This window comes from Oncorhynchus mykiss, chromosome 8 (genome assembly GCF_057628025.1).
Source record: "Oncorhynchus mykiss isolate SJ-2025 chromosome 8, ASM5762802v1, whole genome shotgun sequence".
In the NCBI taxonomy this organism is placed as follows: domain Eukaryota; kingdom Metazoa; phylum Chordata; class Actinopteri; order Salmoniformes; family Salmonidae; genus Oncorhynchus; species Oncorhynchus mykiss.
The window spans coordinates 56,945,385-56,968,536 of NC_143029.1; the positions used below are offsets into that span (position 1 = coordinate 56,945,385).

Sequence of the window (23,152 nt, forward strand, 5' to 3'; positions counted from 1 at the left end):
GTGGGTCAATCCTTCACAATAGAAAACATGTTATTGCAAACAATGCTGATAGGATTCAGGATAGCAGGAATTATCATATCCAGGTGCAGGCACTCAAATGCTGATTAGAATTTTCATTTAATATCCCGTGTCCCCTCCAGTTGCAGACGCCGGCTTCGTTTGCCCAGAGCGTCCAGGAGTTGACCATCGCCCTGCAGAGGACGGGCGACCCCGCCAACCTTAACCGCCTCCGACCACACCTGGAGCTCCTGGCCAACATCGACCCGAGCCCCGGTGAGAGGCACACACACGCTGGCTCCCATGCACATCGCACACCCCGCTCGGGGCCAAAGCTTGACAATGATGCATGCAACTGAAGATTGTATTCGAACCACAGACACACCAGGACTGCCTTTACGCATTCAAAATTGTTCTCTAACTCACTCCTGTTTTTGTGTTGTCCCCATTATGGGACTGATGGGACTAAATAGCTGAAAGCATTACCAGGAACTTAGCCAAATTATTGCATTCCCCTTTTCGGTCTCATCAAATCCTCGAAGGGCAGGGAACAAGTGCATAGGGGAGGGAGTTTTCTTGAACTTTCTGGATTTAAATACAGCCCAGTGCTTTCCAATAGTTAAGTGGTGAAGAATCAAGCAATCAGTGTAGAACAGGTTGGGTTTGTTTGAGCTGCATGTGGCTGTGGTCAGGGAGAAGAAGTTGTGATGTTATCAGACTGATTCAAATGAGCATAACTCATTGGCCCTTTATGACTCATCTCACCTATGGATTTGGACTATCTGTCATTCTAATCATGGTTAAGTACCGTTTCATTGAAGCACTTTTGTTTTTAGAGCCCTTTAAGCTGTAGCCTATGTTTTAAGAGGGGGAGTGAAGTACCCAGACATGCAAATAATTGGGAAAAGAATTTGGATGTCTAATACCTATCTGGTATTTTTCCTTTTGTTTAACAACCACGGGGGATCTTGTCTTTTTGACTCCTGATTTTTATACCACCTGCGTATCTGGATCTCAATCCTGATACAAACCCGATCCACCATTTGCGACCTCTGTCTACACGCTCAGATAAGATCATTTTGCTCTGAAGTGTTTTTTTGGTTGTTGCACATGACCTGCTGTTACCATGACAACCACCCCAAATGTTTGAAAAGGAGAAGTGACATGAAATGACCATTGCATCGGTGTACTACTTTCAGAGGATACATCAGTGTGAGTGTGCAAATCTGATACGGGTCACAAGTAATTCTGAGTGTGGACAGTCAGGGAAAAAAATGGAGAACGGATATGGAAAGAAAATCAGATTTGGGTTCTTAGAGTGGCTATGTAAACACAAGCCGTATTGTCATACTTGTGTGTTACCCTTTTTTTCAGGCAGCTTTCTTATTTCTTTAACGAGGCTAGTACTGATAGAGAGAGAGGCCCCACCTGATAGAACCCAGGTCTTATCAGGGCATAAAATTAACTTTTTGGTCTACAAGCCCCTGTGACAGGTAGATTTAAAAAATCTACCAACCACTCGTATCTTTCACCAGATTTTTTTGTTGTTGTTGCCAAAATTACACCAAAACAAAAGAGAATGAGTGAGCTTTGTAATGTTTCTAAAACAATACATGAATTACTAGTAAGAACTAATGTGGTATGAGTCTGACTAGTCGGATTGTCTTCTCTTCCCTAACAATTGAAACTCTAACAGAAAAACAACCTACCTTCATGAACAAAACAACGTAAATAGCCAAGAAACGCAAGGACAAAGTCTCACTTCAGTAGACTTTAGTTTCAAGTAAATTAGACCAACTTTTATGCCTGTGCGCACCGCTTCTAAAGAATGAGTCTTTCACTCAGCTCTTAACCAGCCAGACAGTGTTGCAGCGTGAGGTAGAATAGGCTATATAGGATTCGTAGTTCTTTGACTTTGTGCGATTAATTTACCAGCTATGAATCGAAACTGCAGAAATACTTTAAATGTAACTGTAGCTGTTTTCATTATCCTGTAAATGTGATCATACTTGACTATTTTCATTCACAAATGCGAGTGACATGCTCGCACTGTGGAGCCCAGACCACACGTTGATGTGCCTGGTGAAATAGACATCTCACCTGCCAATGCCAAAATCGACCTGCAGGTGGCGAGTGTTCATTTTAGGCCCTGGCTTATATATGTATATATATATATGTGTGTGTGTGTATATATTTGTATGTAAGTGGCAGTAATAGGCAAGGGGGTGTATATGGTTATTATCTAGGCCTACAGGACACTGTTTTACCACGAGTTAGTAAAACTATGAATGATACGGGGCAGATATACCATAAGAATGTATATGCATGCAGGGTTGCCAGGTCAAGCAACAAAAAAAATCTAGCTCAATGACCAGTCAAGCCCTTCCCAGGAGGCCTGAGAAGTAGCCCAATTTTTAGTTGTTTTTGGATTAAGAGATCATTTGCCATACACCCTTTTCCCATAACTTTATCAAGCCAATTAAGGATTATCACGTTAGAAGCAAAATTCGGTTTTCCTCAAAATAATAAATATTGCAAGCTATGACATTACTTAATCATAGTAGTCAAACGAGTTAATCGGCATCCATTGATGGAAAACTATATGGCGAGTTTTATAAGGGCGAATGATCTTTTTCACTTGCCACATTCAAATTCCTATATTACGTCATAACCCACAAGGGCTATGGCGTATGGCCATATGGCCAACGACTAAGGGCTATTCTTAAGCATAATGCAAAGGCGGAGTGTCTGGATACAGTCGTTAGCCATGATATATTGGCCATATACCACATACCCCCGGGCTGCCTTATTGCTATTATAAACTGGTTACCACTGTAAATAGAACAGTAAAAAGTATACCACGGCTTTCAGCCAATCAGCATTCAGGGCCCATTGGCAAGATTGACTTTTCATTAAAATGGGTGTAGGCTACAGACTAAAATAGTTTATAGTAGTTAATAATAGTTTGCTTAGATAAAAGCATTTAGTCTATAGCCCCTGATAGGCCTACATCTAATTTCAGATAGTTGACAGTAGCCTAGACAAGATGTAGGCAAGATGTAAACTGAACGATTTAGCAGCTTGCTTAGTTCAAATTAAGACCAATGTATTCATGAGTTGTGAGGCAATTCCGCAGTAAGAAGTGCTTGTGTTTCCCAATAGCCTGCTGAAATAGGCTGGGGTCATAATTTAAATCACTGAATTAAATATTAATAACGTACAGTACCAGTCAAAAGTTTAGACACACCTACTCATTCCTGGGTTTTTCTTTTTTTGGTACTATTTTCTACATTGTAGAATAATAAAGACATCAAAACTATGAAATAACACATGGAATCATGTAGTAACCAAAAAAGTGTTAAACAAATCAAGATACATTTTATATTTGAGATTCTTCCATGTAGCCACCCTTTGCCTTGATGACAGCTTTGCACACTCTTGGCATTCTCCCAACCAGCTTCATGAGGTAGTCACCTGGAATGCATTTCAATTAACAGGTGTGCCTTGTTAAAAGTTAATTTGTGGAATTTCATTCCTTAATGCATTTGAGCCTATCAGTTGTTTTGTGACAAGGTAGGGGTGGCATACAGAAGATAAGTAAAAGACCAAGTCCATATTCTGGCAAGAACAAGTCAAATAAGCAAAGAGAAATTACAGTCCATTACTTTAAGACGTGAAGGTCAGTCAATCCGGAAAATTTGACGGTGCCACGTTGAAAGTCACTGAGCTCTTCAGTAAGGCCATTCTACTGCCAACGTTTGTCTGTGGAGATTGCATAACTGTGTGCTCAATTTTATACACCTGTCACCAACTGATGTGACTGATAGCCGAATCCACTAATTTGAAGAGGTCCACACGTTTTTGTATAAATACAGTTAGTTTGGAAAGTATTGACGCTTTTCTTTTTCCACATTTTGTTAGGTTACAGCCTTATTCTAAAATGTATAAAATATTTTTTTTCCCTCAGTAATCTACACACAATACCCCACAAAGTGAACACAGGTTTTAGAACTGTTTGCAAATATATTACAAATTAAAAACTGATACCTTATTTACATAAGTATTCAGACCCTTTCCTATGAGACTTGAAATTGAGCTCAGGTGCATCCTGTTTCCATTGATCATTCTTTAATGTTTCTACATCTTGATTGGAATCCACCTGTGGTAAATTCAATTGATTGGACATGATTTGGAAAGGCACACACCTGTCTATTAAAGGTCCCACAGTTGGCAGTGCATGTCAGAGCAAAAACCAAGCCATGAGGTTTACGGAATTGTCCGTAGCGCTCCGAGACAGGATTGTGTTGAGGCACGTCTGGAGGAAACCTGGTATCATCCCTACAGTGAAGCATGGTGGTGGCAGCATCAAGCTGTGGGGATGTTTTTCAGGGACTGGGAAACTAATCAGGATCAAGGTGAAAGGAGCAATGTACAGAGATCCTTGATGAAAACCTGCTCCAGGACCTCCGACTGGGGGCGAAGTTTCACCTTCCAACAGGACAATGACCCTAAGCACACAGACAGGACAATGACCCTAAGCACACAGCCAAGACAATGCAGGAGGAGTGTCTTCGGGAAAAGTCTCTGAATGTCCTTGAGTGGCCCAGCCAGAGCCCGGACTTGAACCCGATCTAACCTCTCTGGAGAGACCTGAAAATAGCTGTGCAGCGGCGCTCCCCATCCAGCCTGACAGAGATTGAGAGGAATGGGAGAAAATCCCCAAATACAGGTGTGCGAAGCTTGTTGCGTCAAACCCAAGAAGAACCGAGGCTGTAATCGCAACCAAAGGTGCTTCAACAAAGTACTGAGTAAAGGGTCTGAGTTCTTATGTAAATGTGACATTTCAGTTTTTTATATTTAATACATTTGCAAAAATGTTAACTTGTTTTTGCTTTGTCATTATGGGGTATTGTTTGAAGATTGAAGGGGGGAAATTATTTAATACATTTTAGAATAAGGCTGTAATATAATGTGGAAAAAGTTCAGGGGTGTGAATATTTTTATTTTTGGGGCTGTTAAGCACTTTGAGCACAGTGCCTATAAATTATATTAAGAGTTATTATTTATCATTGACCTAACCGACCAAGATATCTAAGTTATCAGCCTCACTATTGTAATGCTGTGTTATACTCCTTCAGGCCAAATATTGACTCTTATCTCCCTCCGTCCTCTGGGTCTCTAGACGCCCCCCCTCCCACGTGGGAGCAGCTGGAGAAAGGTCTGGTGGCGGTGAAGACTGTAGTCCACGGCCTGGTAGATTTCATCCAGAACCACAGCAAAAAGGGAGCCGACCCACAACAGGTACCGTAGCTCACACTCCTTTTCCCGCTACGCCTTTCACTCTACAGCAGCCTTTATTGGTCACAACCCAAAGTGGGTCGCGACATGTCAGAGAGAAAAGGATATATACATTGCCTTCACAAAGTATTCATACACTTTGATTTATTCCACATGTTGTATTACAGATTTTGAACTTCTGAGTGATAAGAGGACTAACACCAATCGGCCTACACCACTGTGCGCCTGTCGCTACTATGACAACTAGCGTAGCCATGTCAGCAAATGACTGCTGTCTGAACACACATACGATTTGCTGTTTGGACAGTCAGTATTCCAAAACGGATTTGAAAAACAAAACTTGATTTGAGTGCTGTCAAATTGGTTGTTGATCAGTGCTAGACAAACATTTTCAGGTCTTGCAATACATTTCCAAGTAGATTTAAGACTAAACTGTTACTCGGCCACTCGGGAACATTCACTGTCTTCTTGGTAAGCAACTCCAGGGTAGATTTGGCCTTGTGTTTTAGGTTATTGTCCTGCTAAAAGGTGAATTCATCTCCCAGTGTCTGGTGGAAAGCAGACTGACTGAACCAGGTTTTCCTCTAGGATTTAAAAAAAATCCTGAAACACTCCCCAGTCCTTAACGATTACAAGCCAAGGGGTGTGACTACTTTCTGAATACTTTCTGTATAGAGTAATATAAATGTTGCTTTCAGGTGCAACATTCCAAAATGTAATGTACTTCCCAATTGTACTGTCATGTTTCAAATAATGTGGCAAAACGGACTTTGGTAAAAAGGGATTTAATATGGCATAGGTGTTTCAAAATCTACTTTAAAGATAAGATACAGATATCAGAATTATTTCAAATTTTTGAAGTTTGTACAATATTGGCTTTCTGGAAGAATCTTCTATCCTGTAGCGCAGAGAATTTCAAACACAGGCTTTCCAATGCATCGCAATGTAGGGCACCTATTGGTAAATTGAATTACAAAAATAAAAATAAAGCAGATATTGAATATTCCTTTGAGCATGGTGAAGTTGTTATTTTAACTTTAGATGGTGTATCAATACACCCAGTCATGACAAAGATACAGGTGTCCTTTCTAACTTAGTTGCCAGAGAGGAAGGAAACCGCTCAGGGATTTCACCATGAGGCCAATGGTGATTTTAAAACAGTTTAATGACTGTGATAGGAGAGAACTGAGGATGGATCAACAACATTGTAGTTACTCCACAATACTAACCTAATTGACAGAGTGAAAAGAAAGAAGCCTGTACAGAATAAAAAATATTCCAAAACATACGTCCTGTTTTCAACAAGGAAAACTGCAAATAATATCATTTGAATCCGTTTTGAATTCGGGCTGTAACACAAAATGTGGAATAAGTCGAGGGGTATTTATACTTTCTGAAGGCACTAAGTTTCCATCCAATTTGTGACAGATTCAGGCAAAGTATCTAAAATTTGCATAAAGAAAATAAAGCACACAATGTACCATTTCACTTCCAAGTTTTCATGTACTGAAAAAAATTCTAAAGTGCAATGTGTTTCCATCGCATTTTCAACTCTACGGACAGTTATGTCAGAAGCTGTTGTGTTAAATAGCAAATGTGCCCACTCTGGTCTTGCCACGTGCTCTCTAGCCAACAGCTCACAGTTACAGTGCAGGTAGGCTGTGCGTGAAGGCTAGTCTACATGAAATGCATTTCCGACGCCATTTCTCACATAATTAATTTTACAGACACAAAAAGATCCCACCAGGTCGAACGAACAAATTATCTGTCTGCATGTATGAAATTCTACTGCAACTTTCCATCACAGCTGTCGATTAAAAACTGTAGCTGGAAACGTGGTTACTCTAAAATGTGTCTTTCAGCCCCCCCAGCACAGCAAGTACAAGACTTACATGTGTCGGGACATGAAGCAGAAGGGAGGCTGTCCTCGAGGAGCCAGCTGTACCTTCGCCCACTCTCAGGAGGAGCTGGAGAAGTAAGTCCCTTTCAGAAATATAAACATCTAACAACCATGGAATAACGCACTCTCTGCCCTCTTTCCCATTTAAATCAATAGACCTAAACATATTTTGCTCTGATAACCTCTCTTTAGTTTGATAGTTATCACTTAGAATGGCACTGTTTTAAAACATCTTCCCCTTGGTGTAGATTTTTTATTTTTGAATCTACGGTAGGATGACTTTTCTGTTTTTTTATAGCTACTGTAAAATTAAAACTGTATTTTGTGTTTTATAGCAAGCCACCAATGCCAGAAGTATAACTGTATTTTCTGTTCGTAGGTACCGTAAAATGAACAAGCGTTTGGTAGCTCGCCTCCCTGGCTCATCTGGCCTGCTGTCGGACGATGGACTCTCTCTGGACGTGGGGGTGACCCGGAAGCCCTCGCCCCTCACCAACGGCTCAGCCATACCCCCCATGCCCCAGCTCATCGCCCGTGGCACCGACCTTGTGACCTACGACCTGTTGCACAAGCCCAAGATGGACGGCGGGAGCAACAGCTCCCCGGAATCGCCCCCTGACTCGTGAGTGGGAAACACCGCCTTTCAGCCAACCTTATAATTATATCTATTTGGTTAATCTATTTTGTAACAGAAGAAAATGTGTGTTTTAGCTATATTGTTTTAGTTAAATAAACACTTTTTTTAAAATTATTTTTTACATTGATGCGAAAACTTGATTGATTTATGTATTTATTGTATCCAGAACGCTCACTGTTTTTCTACCCTCAGTCTGGACTCGGGGCCCAAACAAGGGTACCCCCAGCCACCCCATGCCATGGGCTACTCCAGGGGGCCAGGAGACCACATGTCCATGCCCAAGCAGATGCCCAGTGGCGTGGTGCCCCGGGGGCCTCAGATGTACCCGCAGCAGCTACCTGAGATGTACTACTCTGACTCTCGCCACCCGCCCTCCTCCTCGCAGTACGACCCCTCGCAGTATCCCCAAGGTGAGGCTGCTAAACGCTTGTTTTGTGCTGTTGAAACATCTGATTTAGTTTGTCATGTTTTTACTTTTACTTATTTCAATGCTTTCATTGATTGTGTTTTGAACCTATTGTTGAATGACCAATATGAAGAAAATGTCCCCCCTCGCCCCACAGGTTACCCCTACCAGCAGCCCCCCCAGTACGCCCCCCAGCGCTACATCCGCAACCCCCCTCCCCCCAGCGAGCCCGCCGGACTCCCCTACCAGGACCCCTACCCTGACTACGGCCCACCCGATCGCCCTTACCCGGCCCCCCACTCGGGCCCTCCCTTTTCCTACCCTCCCCCATCCCACTATGACACCCGGGGCCGTCACGGCCCTTACCCCGGCCACCCCCCTCCGCCCCAGCCCTACCCCTCGCAGAGGGACGACATGGTCCGGATGAGCCCTGCACCCCTGGAAGGGCCCCCTTACCACCAGGAGCAGGCTGCCAGGGAGAGGTACCCCCCAGAAGGATTCTACCCACCAGGGGCCCAGCCCCAACCCTTGAGGTCCTACGTCAGAGTGAGTTTGGTTCCTCCACAGTGGTCAGCAACCCTGGTCCCAGAGAGTTACAAGGTAGATTGGCTTTTTGGACCAGACCAGTAGTAAAACCTTACTCAACCAGTCCAAGGTCTGGATGAACAGTTGATCAGTTGAATCTGGCTGTGTTGCCACTGGGCTCAGCAAAAAGCTAGCAAACCCTGTAAAACTCCAGGTTGATGACCATTGGTGAACATACACACGGACTACAATGCAGTTGTCTGATAACTCATAAGATATGAGCTGCATCTCCCTTGAGTTAGACATTTGTGTCGTTAGAAGTTGGCCAGAAGTCAGATGTATTTAATATTGAATAGTTATCTCATGAACTGTGTCCCGAGGTGAGTTAACTAGGAGCAGTATGGCCACTCTTCCCAGCCCAGTCTGGGCGACCTGCACCATTGGTGTACACTATATTTCATTGTAACTAATCATTAGAAATGTTGTCCTGTGGTTTGTTAGGAGCCGTACGGGCGCTCCTCCCAGCCCAGCCTAGACTACTTGCACCACCGCCGTAAGGAGCTGATGGCCCAGCTGGAGGAGAGGAAGGTCATCGCTCCCTCGCCCACCCTCCCCCACACCTTCCCCAGCGACTACCCCCCAGAGGCGAGGACCCCCCACACACACACACATACGCACCGAATGTCACTCAGGGTCAACACACACAAGTCAGTTCTGCCTGGTCCAGAAACAAACTGTTGAGTGACTAGTGTTGGCCTTCAAAGCTCCCCACGGGTAGTTTTAATGTCATGACATTGTCTATTTATAACGGTTTCAAAACAGAGCTTCTGGTTCTGTTTTAGTTATGACAATCTTATCTAGCGATGACCCTGTTTCAGTAAAATTTGATATTATTCCGCCCTATATACATGTTTCTAAAATGCCTATGTTTTAGCATGTTTAAATGCTGTTTCCTAGTTAGCATGGATATACAAGTTACTAACACATCTGCCTGTCTCCACAGTATGGGGAGGAGAGCTCCAAAGCCTTTGGGAAGTGCAGGGAGCCCGACTACGCGGGCCAGTACTCTCCCTGGTCCTGTGACACCATCGGCTCCTACATCGGCACCAAGGACTCGAAGCCCAAAGATGTCATGGCGCCCGGGGCCATGGAGATGATGGTGAGTGGTGACAGTTGGAATAGTGCCGGTGGGTCTTAGCGAGACGGGTATGTGTCTGAACGTGTTACTGGTTCAGATGTCACAGGAGCAGTGTTGTGCTTGATGAGGAGGATTAGAACAATAAGTTTCATGAGCTCTATTTTACCTAGTGTCTTCCTCCCTTTTTTTTATCTTCTTACTTCACCATCTCTCCTCTTGGCTTTGTTTGAGAGCATCTGTTAAATGGTTCAATTGTTAATTGCCCCTCGGCCTTTCGCTCTCATTTTCCTCTCTTCGCACCATCTTTCCCTCTTCGCCCCATCTTTCCCTCTCTCCATTTTGTTTTATTATTGTATTTCACTCTGGATGAGCGCGTCTGATCAATGTCTACAATTCTAAAATGTGCCCCTACTCTGTCTTTTTCAACCCAGCCTTTTTGTTTATTTCTCTTTCCCTCCTGCGTCTCTTTGTAGAATGACTGTTAAATTATTTTTAAATGAAGGGCCTGCTACTGTTACTAAATAAGGGGCCTGCTAAATGACCGTTCTAAATGCCCACCCCCCCTTCTCTATCTAGAATGTGGACGGTAATGGTAGACGGGGGGAGCCCTCCATGGATGCCCAGGTCAGGCGGGGGACAGAGGTGAAGGACGACGACCCCATCATCCCTTTCGGCCCCCAGCCCACTGTGTCGCGCTTCGGAGCCATCTCACGCACCTCCAAGACAGGCTACCAGACGACAGGCCCCATGCAAGCCTTGGGCTCCACCCAGGGACCCAACCCCAAGCACATGGCCATAGCCGGTAAGGTTACTCACACTTGGCACTTGCAACTTTACTTTGACCATTCACTGTTGTCACCTTTATCACGGTCATATTCATTAGGCACCAAACAGAAGGAAACAGAGAGAGACTGCCCTGGACTTAAAGGGATAGTTCACCCAAATTACAATATGACACATTGGTTTCCTTACCCTGTAAGCGGTCTTTGGCCAAGGTATGACTGCAATCCAATCTTTGGTTTTATTTACCTGGCATTGTTCCAAATGCTAACATTTTAGCAGTCTCACATGTCCAAATCATTCTGAAGTGAAGCTCATTTAAGTCCCATATAAAATGATTTGAACATGATGCTCAAAAAATGCTAATATCGGTCCAATGACTTTAATGGGATTTGTGCCAGGTAACCTAAACCAAAGCATTGATTGCAGTCATACCTTGTCCATATACTGCTTACAGGGTAAGGAAACAAATTTCATTTTGTGATTTGGGTGAACTACCCCTTTAAGGAACACTTCATTTCGCTTTCAGTTGCAAAACGTTTTTCGTTGCATGTCTCAATGAATATTTGAACCAAGTATCTAAGACATGGTTGTTAACGCATCATTGTCCCGCCAACAGCGGAGTACTCCTATGAGAACCACGGAGGCTGGGGCGGTGCCTCCTACCCCTCCCACCAAACTGTCTCCTCCTCTCAGGGACACTTCAGTGAAAGGTACGGCCGAACACACCTCTCATCCATTTATTTATCCTCTCATCCATCCATCAATCACTCATTCACTCCTTCCCACTATTAATTCACATTTATCAGTAATTCTGACGGTTCTCTTCTTTCTCAGGCTGCCTATGCCAACTCAGGACAGAGAGCAGCTGAAGACTGAGCTCCAACAGGTCAACCAGCAGATCAACCAACAGTCTCAGATCCACGGCATGGAGGTGTGTATTCACACACACAAACAGAGAGATGGGACAAACACTTGTAATACTCATGTGTAGACACCCTCAACCAGAATCCAGGACGGGCAACATCAACATTTTGCTTTGAAATTGTGACAAAAAACCTAGCATTTTTTGGGGGTACGGGGCATCCGAGCTTGTAAGTATTGGTAGAGAATGGGGTTAATTGTAGGGTGGAAAAACTGACCTTACTAACCCTGGACTCCCTCCTCCTCTTCCACCAGCTCTCCCAGCCAGGTCAGAACCAGGGCCAGCAGGGGGGGAAGTGGCCTGGTCCAGCGGGGGGTTCCGGCAGCGCTGCCCCAGTGTCCAGTGAACAGCTCAGCATAGAGCTCCACCAGGTGGAGAGGGAGATCGGCAAGAGGACCCGCGAGATGGACATGGTGAGGGAGAGGGGGATGGATTGATGGGAGAATAGTAGGTTGTCTGTATTACAATGTGAAATCATTCTGCCCTGCCCCCAATGCCCTATAGAGTTATTGCTAGCCTTATGCCATATCAAATTGTATTTGTCACATGTGCCAAATACAACAGGTATTACATTACTTACAAGCCCTTAACCAACAATGCTTTAAGAAGTTAAGAAAAATAAGTGTTAAGTAAAACATATACATAAAAGTAACAAATAATTAAACAGCAGCAGTAAAATAACAATAGCGAGGCTATATACAGGAGGTACTGGTACAGAGTCAATGTGCAGGGGCACCGGTTAGTTGAGGTAATATGTACATGGATAGAGTTAGTGACTATGCATAGATAATAAACAGTGTAGCAGCAGTGTAAAAGAGGGCTCTAGGTAGCCCTTTGATTAGCTGTTCAGGAGTCTTCTGGCTGGAAGCTGGTAGAAGCCTTTTGGACTTGGCGCTCCAGTACCGCTTGCTGTGCGGTAGCAGAGATAACAGTCTGACTAGGTTGGCTGGAGTCGGACAATTTTTAGGGCCTTCCTCTGACACCACCTGGTTTAGAGGTCCTGGATGGCAGCTTAGCCCCAGTGATGTACTGGGTCGTACGCACTACCCTCTGTAGTGCCTTGTGATCGGAGGCCGAGCAGTTGCCATACCAGGCGTTGATGCAACCAGTCATGCTCTCGATGGTGCAGCTGTAGAACCTTTTGAGGATCTGAGGACCCATGCCATATTTCTCAGTCTCCAGAGGGGGAATAGGCATTGTTGTGCCCTCTTCACAACTGTCTTTGTGTGTTTGGACCATGATAGTTTGTTGATGATGTAGACACCAAGGAACTTGAAGTTCTCAACCTGCTCCACTACAGCCCCATCGATGGGAATGGGGTTGTGCTCGGTCCTCCTTTTCCTGTAGTTCACAATCATCTCCTTTGTCTTGATTTACTTTGAGGGGGAGATTTGTTATTCTGGCACCACCAGGCCAGGTCTCTGTCCTCCTCCCTATTGGCTGTCTCGTCGGTGATCCGGCCTACCGCTGTTGTCATCGGCAAACTTGATGATGGTGTTCGAGTCGTGCCTTGCCGTGTAGTCGTGAGTGAACAGGGAGTATAGAAGGGGACTGAGCACGAATCCCTGAGGGGCCCCTGTGTTGAGGATTAGTGTGGCGGATGTGTTGTTACCTACTCTTACCACCTGGAGGCGGCTCGTCAGGAAGTCCAGGATCCAGTTGCAGATGGAGGTGTTTAATCCCAGGGTCCTTAGCTTAGTGATGAGCTTTGAGGGCACTATGGTGTTGAACGCTGAGCTGTAGTCAATGAATAACATTCTCACATAGGTGTTCCTTTTGTCCAGGTGGGAAAGGGCAGTGTGGAGTGCAATAGAGATTGCATCATCTGTGGATCTGTTTGGGCAGTATGCAAATTGGGGTGGGTCTAGGTTTAGCGGGATAATGGTGTTGTGAGCCATGACCAGCCTTTCAAAGCACTTCATGGCTACAGATGTGAGTGCTACAGGTCGTTAGTGATTTGGGCAGGTTAGCTTAGTGTTCTTGGGCACAGTAACTATGGTGGTTTGCTTGAAACATGTTGGTATCACAGTCAGGGACAGGTTGAAAATGTCAGTGAAGAGACTTGCCAGTTGGTCCGCGCATGCTCGGAGTATACGTCCTGGTAATCCGTCTGGCCCTGCGGCCTAGTGAATGTTGACCTGTTTAAAGGTCTTACTCATATCGGCTACGGAGAGCGTGATCACATAGTCGTCCGGAACAGCTGATGCTCTCATGCATGTTTCAGTGTTACTTGCCTCGAAGCTATTTGGCTTGTCAGTGGGCAGCTCGCGGCTCTGCTTCCCTTTGTGGTCTGCAATAGTTTGCAAGACCTGCCACATCCGATGAATGTCGGACCCGGTGTAGTATGATTCAGTCTTAGTCCTGTATTGACGCTTTGCCTGTTTGATGGAGGGCATAGCGGGATTTCTTATAAGATTCCGGGTTAGAGTCCCGCTCCTTGAAAGCGGCAGCTCTACCCTTTAGCTAAGTGTGGATGTTACTTGTCATTTACGGCTTCTGGTTGGGGTTTGTACGTACGGTCACTGTGGGGACGACGTCATCGATGCACTTATTGATGAAGCCAGTGACAGATGTGGTGTACTCCTCAATTCCATTGGAAGAATCCCGGAACATGTTCCAGTCTGTGCTAGCTGACAGTCCTGTAGCTTAGCATCTGCTTCACCTGACCACTTTTTTTTATAGACCGAGTCACTGGTGCTTCCTGCTTTATATTTTGCTTGTAAGCAGGAGTCGGGAGGATAGAATTATGGTCAGATTTGCCAAATGGAGGGTGAGGGAGAGCTTTGTGCATGTCAGTGTGTGGAGTAAAGGTTGTCTAAAGTTTTTCCCTCTGGTTGCACAATTAACATGCTGATAGAAATGAGGTAAAACGGATTTAAGTTTCTCTGCATTAAAGTCCCCGGCCACTAGGAGCGCCGCCTCTGGATGAGCGTTTTCCTGTTTGCTTATGGCTGTATACAGCCCATCGAGTGCGGTCTTAGTGCCAGCATAGGTTTGTGGTGGTAAATAAACAGCTATGAAGAATATAGATGAAAACTCTCTCGGCAAATAGTGTGGTCTACAGCTTATCATGCGATACTCTACTTCAGGCGAGCAAAACTTAGACTTCTTTCGATTTTGTGCACCAGCTGTTGTTTGCAAATATACATACACCGCCACCCCTTGTCTTACCAGAGGCTGCTGTTCTATCCTGCCGAAAAAGCTTAAAACCCGCCAGCTGTATGATGTCGTCGTTCAGCCACGACTCGGTGAAACAACATATTACTGTTTTAAATGTCCCGTTGGTAGGATATACGTGATTTTAGTTTATTTCCCATTGATTGTACGTTGGCTAATAGGAGTAATGGTAAAGGGAGATTACCTGCTCGTCATTGGATCCTTACAAGGCGCCCAGACCTTTGTCCCCGATGTCTCTTTCTCCTGCGAATGAAGGCCTTGTCGGGGTCTGAAGTAAATTCTTCTCATCAGACTCGTTAAAGAAAAAGTATTCCTTCAGTATGGGGTGAGAAATCGATATCTAGAAGCTCTTTTCGGTCATTAGGCACGGTGACAAACATTATGAACAAAATAAGTTACAAATAATGTAAAAAAACATACACAATAGGACAATTGGTTAGGGGATCGTGAAATGGCAGCCATCTCCTTCGGCTCCATTGATGTTGTCGTCTGGTAGTATAGCTGGTTTGTGTTCATGTGTCTGTATTTTATTATGGATCCCCATTAGCTACTGCCAAGGCAGCAGCTATTCTTCCTGAGGTCCAGCAACATTAAGGCAGTTATAGAATATTACATTCACGACACATGTGCACAGACAGACACCCTCTCCATGACATGTGAGTTGTTGTGGTCTCTACAGGACAGCCAGGTGACTCATGAGGTCCTGTACAAGACGAAGACTGCAGAGAATGGCCAGCAGGACCACAAGGCCCAGCTGGAGGAGATTGCTCTGGCCCTGGGGTGAGTGGAGACACACAACTCAATAGTAAAACACATGACATGCTGAAGGATAATATCTCGGAAGTTTACATACACCGTAGCCAAATACATTTAATCATAGTAAAACTTCCCTGTCTTAGGTCAGTTAGGATCACCACTTTATTTTAAGAATGTGAAATGTCAGAATAATTTATTTCAGCATCACATTCCCAGTGGGTCAGAAGGTGACATACACTCAATTAGTATGTGGTAGCATTGCCTTTAAATTGTTTAACTTGGGTCAAACGTGTCAGGTAGCCTTCCACAAGCTTCCCACAATAAGTTGGGTGAATTTTGGCCCATTCCTCCTGACAGAGCCTGTGTAACTGAGTCAGGTTTGTAGGCCTCCTTGCTTGCACATGCTTTTTCAGTTCTGTCCACAAATTTTCTATATGATTGAGGTCAGGGCTTTGTGATGGTCACTCCAATACCTTGACTTTGTTGTCCTTAAGCCATTTGCCACAGCTTTGGAAGTATGCTGGGGTCATTGTTCATTTGGAAGACCCATTTGCGACCAAGCTTTAACTTACATCAACTGATGTATTGATGTTGCTTCAATATATCCACATAATTTTCATCCTCATGATGCCATCTATTTTGTGAAGTGCACCAGTCCCTCCTGCAGCAAAGCACCCCCACAACATGATACTGCTTCACGGTTGGGATGGTGTTCTTCGGTTTGCAAGCATCCCCCTTTTTCCTCCAAACAGTTCTATTTTTCATCAGACCAGAGGACATTTCTACAAAAAGTATGATCTTTGTCCCCATGTGCAGTTGCAAACCGTAGTCTTGCTTTTTTATGGTGGTTTTGGAGCAGTGGCGTCTTCCTTGCTGAGCGGCCTTTCAGGTTATGTCGATATAGGACTTGTTTTACTGTGGCTATAGATACTTTTGTACCTGTTTCCTCCAGCATCTTCACAAGGTCCTTTGCTGTTATTCTGGGATTGATTTGCATTTTTTGCACCAAAGTACGTTCATCTCGAGAAGACAGAAGGCGTCTCTGCCTGAGCGGTATGACAGCTGCGTGGTCCCATGGTGTTTTATACTTGCGTACTTGTGGCAGACCAGGGGGTTTGGTCAAGACATTTACAAAGATCAGAGTATGATTAGCTCGGTTTCAAGGGTGTTTAAATAATAAATCAAAAAGGATATATGAGACCCTCGCCGCTCTACCGTCTTCTGGGCTCCTGTCGGCCACAAAAACTGAACTCCCTCCTCATACCTTTGCAACCGTCCCCAACTATACGGGAGTCCTTTCTTCCCCTACTCTCCCTTGTGTGCTGCCCTTCTGGCAGCTTTATGGGCCTTGCACAGCTGGTGAGCAATCAGCCTTTGATTACTCACCAGATCCCAATTAGTCCTGGCCGGAGAGCCCGTCAAGACCTGGCATGTCCAGCAGATGGAGCCATCACCTCGTGATGTATACTATGTTTGTCACTAGGCCTCTGAGTCTCCCCCTGGTGGCTGACCTGCTGTACGCCACAGTACTATTCTTTGAGCTGAACGTGGCACCTTCAGGCGTTTGGAAATTGCTCCCAAGGATGAACCAGACCATTTTTTTTCTGAGGTCTTGGCTGATTTCTTTCGATTTTCCCATGATGCACTGAGCTTGAAGGTAGGCCTTGAAATACATCCACAGGTACACCTCCAATTGACTCAAGTGATGTCAATTAGCCTATCAGAAACTTCTAAAGCCATTACATAATTTTCTGGAATTTTCCAAGCTGTTTAAAGGGACAGTCAACTTAGTGTATGTAAACATCTGACCCACTGGAATTGTGATACACTTAGGTTGGAGTGAATTCACTGTATGTAAACTTCCAACTGTGTGATCTTTAAGCCTCTCTGTTTCTCTCTCTTCGTCTTTCTCCTCGTTTCTAGTGAGGTGTCGAATGGCTCCAGCGGTCTAGTTCAGGATGGTGGTGTGGGCGGAGCCATGCTGTCACTGACCACTAGGGCGTCATCGCTTAGCCTGTGTTCTGAACCAGGACCCGGGGGCTCTGATCTGCAGAAGAACGGTGTGGTCCATTCCTGCTCCTAGACCATATACACTGCGACACACACAACAAACACACACTCAGAGCCTTTGTTCTAAAGCATGCACACACATACTTGTTTTATTTAGAGGATGAGCAGTATCTGCCGTGATATGAATTTTCTTTCTTTTTGTTCTGTGAATGAGCATTTTCTTTATTTTTTATGACTTTCATCGCCTGGAAACCATTTGATGACATTTATTTCTCTTGTGTTTTTTTTTTTTTTTACTGGGATTATATAAAAAGACTTTCAAAGTAGATATGTCAAAAAAAGCAGATGATGATGGTAATTGTTCAAAGAAGGCTATCCCTCCTACGTAGATATCACGTACCAAGACACGTAGTGCATCGAAGGGTGGATTATTTCTCAATTCTCCCCCTCTATTTTTGTGCCCGTTACCAGGGTAAGCAACTTGCAGGGACCTTAATTACCCCCAAAGATGGTTTTAAGGCTGTGAAATGTAAACGTTCAATTTTGTAACCAATTTAGTATCGAATCCTAACTCAAGTTATGGTCATTTTGGTCTTATGTACAACATAGCTATCAAAAGTCTTGGTGTTTTACGACGTAGTTATGTCAGCTGTCAAAAGTATCATGTAAGTGTCTGTTTATAATGCATTATAGCCTGATATTTTATAAGGCAAGTCAGTTAAGGACAAATTCTTATTTACAATGACGGCCTAGGAACAGTGGGTTAACTGCCTTGTTCAGGGGCGAAACGACCGATTTTTACCTCGTCAGCTCGGGGATTCGATCTAGCAACCTTTCAGTTACTGGCCCAACGCTCTAACCACTAGACTTCCTGCCACCCCGGTATGACACGTTGTTTCTTTCTGATGCCTTTGACAGCTAACTAACGGTTAGTCAGTGTAGTAATCGTTCTGTTGGCGTTCAGTAATAAAGGTGTAACCGCTAGTGTTCAGGAATGCGCCACCCCCAGAATCGTAAAACGTGGTTGACCAGATGGGGGGGGGGGGGGGGGGGGGAACGTTCCACCAACGCTCAGTCAACCCTCAAAGCCAAACAAGACCATGTCGCTTCAAGCTGCATGCCGTATTTAACCCGCCATGAGAAGTCTGATTTTTATTAGTGCATTTTATGAATACATCGTATGTCTGTTTCATACTTGAAAAGCAGTATCTTATTAACCAAAGCATTCTGTTTTAAAGATTGCAAGATGTATCTTTTTGATAATGAGCTTTTCTCATGTTTTCTATAAGGGAACATACTATGTGCTTCTCGTGGGATGGGGTGTGACTTGCTGCAGAAATGTCTTGTTTGTACTTTGATGGGCTGGAATTCAATCAAACTTGCAGTGCGGAAATGCAAATTCCAGGGAGTGTAACACAACATACATTTTCACACTGCAGGAAGAACATTTTCCACGTTGCGAGAGAGATTGAATCCCCTCCCAGTGTGAATTGAATCATAGGGGGTGATTGGTGTTTTTGTTCTTCGTCTTCCTCAGAGCTCCTTATCTGGTCATTGAAAAGGCCTCCCCATTGGGATTATCTTGTCATTGGTTCTCCTTAACTTCTATGAAGTTGCGTTCCCTTGTTTGTTTTTTTTGCTTGCGTAAATTGCGATTTAAGGGGGTGTGGCTTGCCTGAACGCTAGTCCATAATTGGAGGGGAAGTAAAATGGTTCAATATGCACATTTTTTTGGCTCCTCTTGTTCTTAATACGTGTGTGTGTTAAAGGTGTCTGTAGTCTGCCAAACAGTCCTTTTCAATGGTTTGTGCGTCAATGTCAACCGTTAGAGTAGCGAAGTGTCTTAAATAACTGTCATTCTACAGGCTTTAAAAAAAGTCCTATCCCTTTTTTTGTTTTTAACCGTGTACTATTAGTTCATTTTAGAACAAGTCTGTATCAAGACACATATTCAGGGTATCTTAGTGGATTCAAAACCCAGGACTTTGGGCCACACATGTGAGGCTTAAAGCAAGCAGCCAGAGTGTGTTGCCCCTCAAAAAGCCTCTAGTCAAAGTCTTGATCTTTTTAATGATATTTTTCACTATATCGTTTTCTGGTATTATTATTATTGGAAGCTATAAAAACAAAGAGTTGCACAATCCATATGTATAACTCACAGTAATATATTGGGTAAAAAAAAACACAAATGTTTGTGTGCCTTTCGAAACGTTGTTTTTTTTACCCAATAAATTACTGAGAGGTAAAGCGTATGGAGTGTGCCGACTTTGTTTTTATAGCTTCCAGTTTATTCACCATTAGTCAAAACCTCTACACTAAATAATGTTCTCTGGGTGTGCGCCAGCTCATGCTTTTTATTATTAGGATTATTACTTGATTAGTGATGTTCTGTCATGGTAATTGTTTATCGCTGATGCTCTTTAAGGAGCTCTATGCCTTTTTGTAAACAATTGTCATGATTGGCCATTGGAGGAAAAAGCTGTGCTGAAATGCAAAGAGGTTGATCCCAGTGCTCAAACGGTTACGAATACACGGAATGTCGGTGACGGATCGGGTTTCATAATTTGGGTTCAGGAAAAAAAAAGGGTCAGCGATCAGTGTAGATGGGTGTTGAGGGCCAGGGTCAGTTCTAGGGTGTTTTTTTTTTTTTCAACCACACTTCATGCCTCTTGGGCTACTCTTTGCTATATTTTATTGTTTAGGTAAACAACTCACTTATACATATGAGTATGTATACATACATTAATATACTAAGCACTATTAACGTGCCACCTCTTATTCTACTCGCTCAGCATTTATATTAAATGATCTCTACTTAGAATCAGCTAAATGTTTTATTTTATTTCTCTACTGGTTGCCAACAGACTTTATCCTTTCCCAGTTGAAGGACTTCTGTGCGCATTGATGTGTGTTCACTTAATCTTTTTGTGTTCAAACAAAGATAAGTTCTCTACTGAAATATGCTTCCGAAAGAAGACACAATTTAATGATGAAAATGTACAACAACAATAAAAATGTTTGTGTGCGTGTGTTAGGTTGTATTGTAGGAAATGTACACTGTCTTTTTGTCAAAGTAAAGTGCGCTGTGCTGGGTGACGGTGTGGAAATATTAGAAATGTGTTGGGGTTTTCTCTTTTTTTAAGAGGTCATCCGGGTAAGCCTTTAATTTAGTCAAAGGCATGCTTCATATTCTCAAGGAATAGTCCTAGGCCATTCCTTCCAACAGTATGAGATCATTTGGAAGCACCCTAACCAAATTGAAAGCAATCTTAATTGGCACACTCATTTTGTCACCACCATCACTAATCACATGACAGGCAGAGACTCGTGTTTTGTAATATTTAGCACAAAAAAATGTGTTTCTGCTGGGGGAAAATGTAATCAGCTAGTTGGGTTTGTTTTTCTTTCTTCCTGTCGTTGAGTGAAATAACTAACTTCCCAGTCTTACAGTGATCTATGTAACGCATCCCAAGGCGACGCATCATGTTGTCCATCCACAGGGAAACTGTCAAACTTGGCGTCACACTCATCCACACACAAGTTTTCATTTGTTTCAGAATAGTCATGAAAATGTGCTTACCCTTAAGTCCCTCCAGCTGTGAGCCTTCAAGAGAGTTCACTTCAAATTTGTGATTTTAGATATCAAAAGTGGTCTGTTGGCTTGAGGCCACATTCCATGCCATCTATTGTGAAGATCCAGCTATAAGCCTCAATCCCCAAATCAATGGCAAAGGTGAACATAGTCTAGTTACCTGAACATAATTCAGTGCCTATCATTTCCACTCATTCTGGGTTTAAGGCATATAGTTTATATATATCTCAAGTGGTTTAACGTTTATTCAAGGTCATGTCCCAAACCGTGTGTGTGTAATGTTTTGGGACGTGACCTTGAATAAACGTTAAACCACTTGAGGTCTAAAATGTGCAACAAACTTTGATTTTGGAGTAAACTGTCCCTTTCTGAAAGCCAATAGGTGAGTAGAATTAACAATGATATAGTTTCTATGGGAATAGCAATGATGTTCATGTCAGTCTCATGCTTTCATTTGTTTCTGAGTGAAACTGCTGCCTACCCCTCCTTCACACAGCCAATGAACTCTTCCCCCAAACCACAGAACTCTTACTGCTGTTTTGGGCTCACATTTGAATTCCTAACTTTTGGGAAAAACTCAATGGCTGTTTTTTTTTTTTATGATTAATCCCTTGTAAAATATCTCTTAAATTAAGGTACAGTTTTAATTTCAGCAAGAAAATACGTTTTTATATGTATTATACTCCATTAAGGAATGTTTAGAATTATCTTCCTCCAATGTGGATGTAGCCATTATTACACCATTTTATGACTTTGTAAGAGAATTCACTGTGTGAAAATTGGTTTGCATTTTTGTATAATACAATCTGCTTTTTTTGTTTGATACGAGAGGGAGGTCAAACTGGAAGTTTTTAAGAGAGAAATGAACCTGTGAAATTGAGAGAATCTTTTTTTAATTTATGTACAACAGTGATTCTATGCTGAGGGGGGTGGATTAAAAGATATTGCTAACTCTGATATTGGCGTCTTGTTTTACTTTCCCATGGGGAAATGAGTGAACATCTGAGCGCAAGTATTATCATGCATAACACTACATTATTTTTATCTGGCCCTGCCTGTTAGCCCACACATCTTTATCCACCCCAAACTGTGGAGGACAGAGATTAATTTTGCCCACCACCAATTTAAGGGATCAAAACGGAATTTAAGAGAGGATTAAGGAGTATCAACCAATTTACGGCCACATTGATGGCGTGTGTAATGTTACACAGCGTGGAGACATGTTTAGTTAGTTGTCATGATGAGCTCTTCCCAGCTAGCTAGTTTATTCTGACCGGCAGTGGTGTTGGAGGGTATACAGTGTATCAATAAAGCTAATTGAACAGAGAATGTTTAGCTTAATGTTGATGGGCTTTATTTTTCCACGTTTTAGGCGCAGCAACGTGTGAATGTCCCAAAATGCGTTCTTAAATGCTAATGGTTTCATGGACAAAGATGGAAATGTAGAAAGAGGGGCGATCGAAAGATGCAACAACTACCATGGGTCGCTAATATGATTTTGGCTATAGGCTACTTCGAAGCAAGGTAAGATGCCTCATAATATGAATTAAAACATCCAGGTTTTAAAAAATTAAGGAACAGGAAAAATACAGCGATCCTATTACAGGCTGAACGTCTTCTGGTAGATGGAAAGGCTTTCCCAAAAACCTTAATTAAATGTTAACTTGTTACAAAGCAGTGTATGCTTATCTGGCAGAATTATATGATTATTTGCATCAAACCTGTGGCGTGGCCATCATGTGCTACAGAAAAACCTCTTAACCAATCAGCAGTGCTTGGTGCCTGCACACTTGAATTAAAGGGAAACTACACTCAAAAATCGAAATGTCTTAAAAGTGGTCTCCAGATGTGGTGCTTTAAAACATCAAATTTTTGTGTGACTAAGAATGAAAACCTGTGAATTTCTGACTCAGTTGACAGCCTTTTATCTGTTTCAATAGTATGGCTACTATTAGCCTACTGCACAGTACAGCTTGAGTTGGCCTGACTGAAAGACACATTTTTTAAATAA

The 23,152-nt window shown here is 43.2% G+C and overlaps 1 protein-coding gene across 1 annotated transcript in view; it reads left to right on the top strand.

Moving 5' to 3' along the window:
- LOC110530158 (roquin-1) overlaps nt 1-22,098 on the top strand; it is a 36,672-nt gene extending 14,574 nt beyond the window's left edge. The window contains exons 7-20 of the mRNA XM_021613008.3: nt 141-273; nt 5,180-5,298; nt 7,158-7,270; nt 7,575-7,817; nt 8,025-8,242; nt 8,396-8,784; nt 9,265-9,408; nt 9,767-9,922; nt 10,478-10,703; nt 11,301-11,394; nt 11,519-11,615; nt 11,861-12,019; nt 15,463-15,563; nt 17,463-22,098. Of these exons, the coding sequence (XP_021468683.3) occupies nt 141-273; nt 5,180-5,298; nt 7,158-7,270; nt 7,575-7,817; nt 8,025-8,242; nt 8,396-8,784; nt 9,265-9,408; nt 9,767-9,922; nt 10,478-10,703; nt 11,301-11,394; nt 11,519-11,615; nt 11,861-12,019; nt 15,463-15,563; nt 17,463-17,622 (2,352 nt within the window). The 3' untranslated portion in view covers nt 17,623-22,098. The remainder of the gene's footprint in view (nt 1-140; nt 274-5,179; nt 5,299-7,157; nt 7,271-7,574; nt 7,818-8,024; nt 8,243-8,395; nt 8,785-9,264; nt 9,409-9,766; nt 9,923-10,477; nt 10,704-11,300; nt 11,395-11,518; nt 11,616-11,860; nt 12,020-15,462; nt 15,564-17,462) is intronic.
- The last annotated feature ends 1,054 nt before the right edge of the window (nt 22,099-23,152 follow it).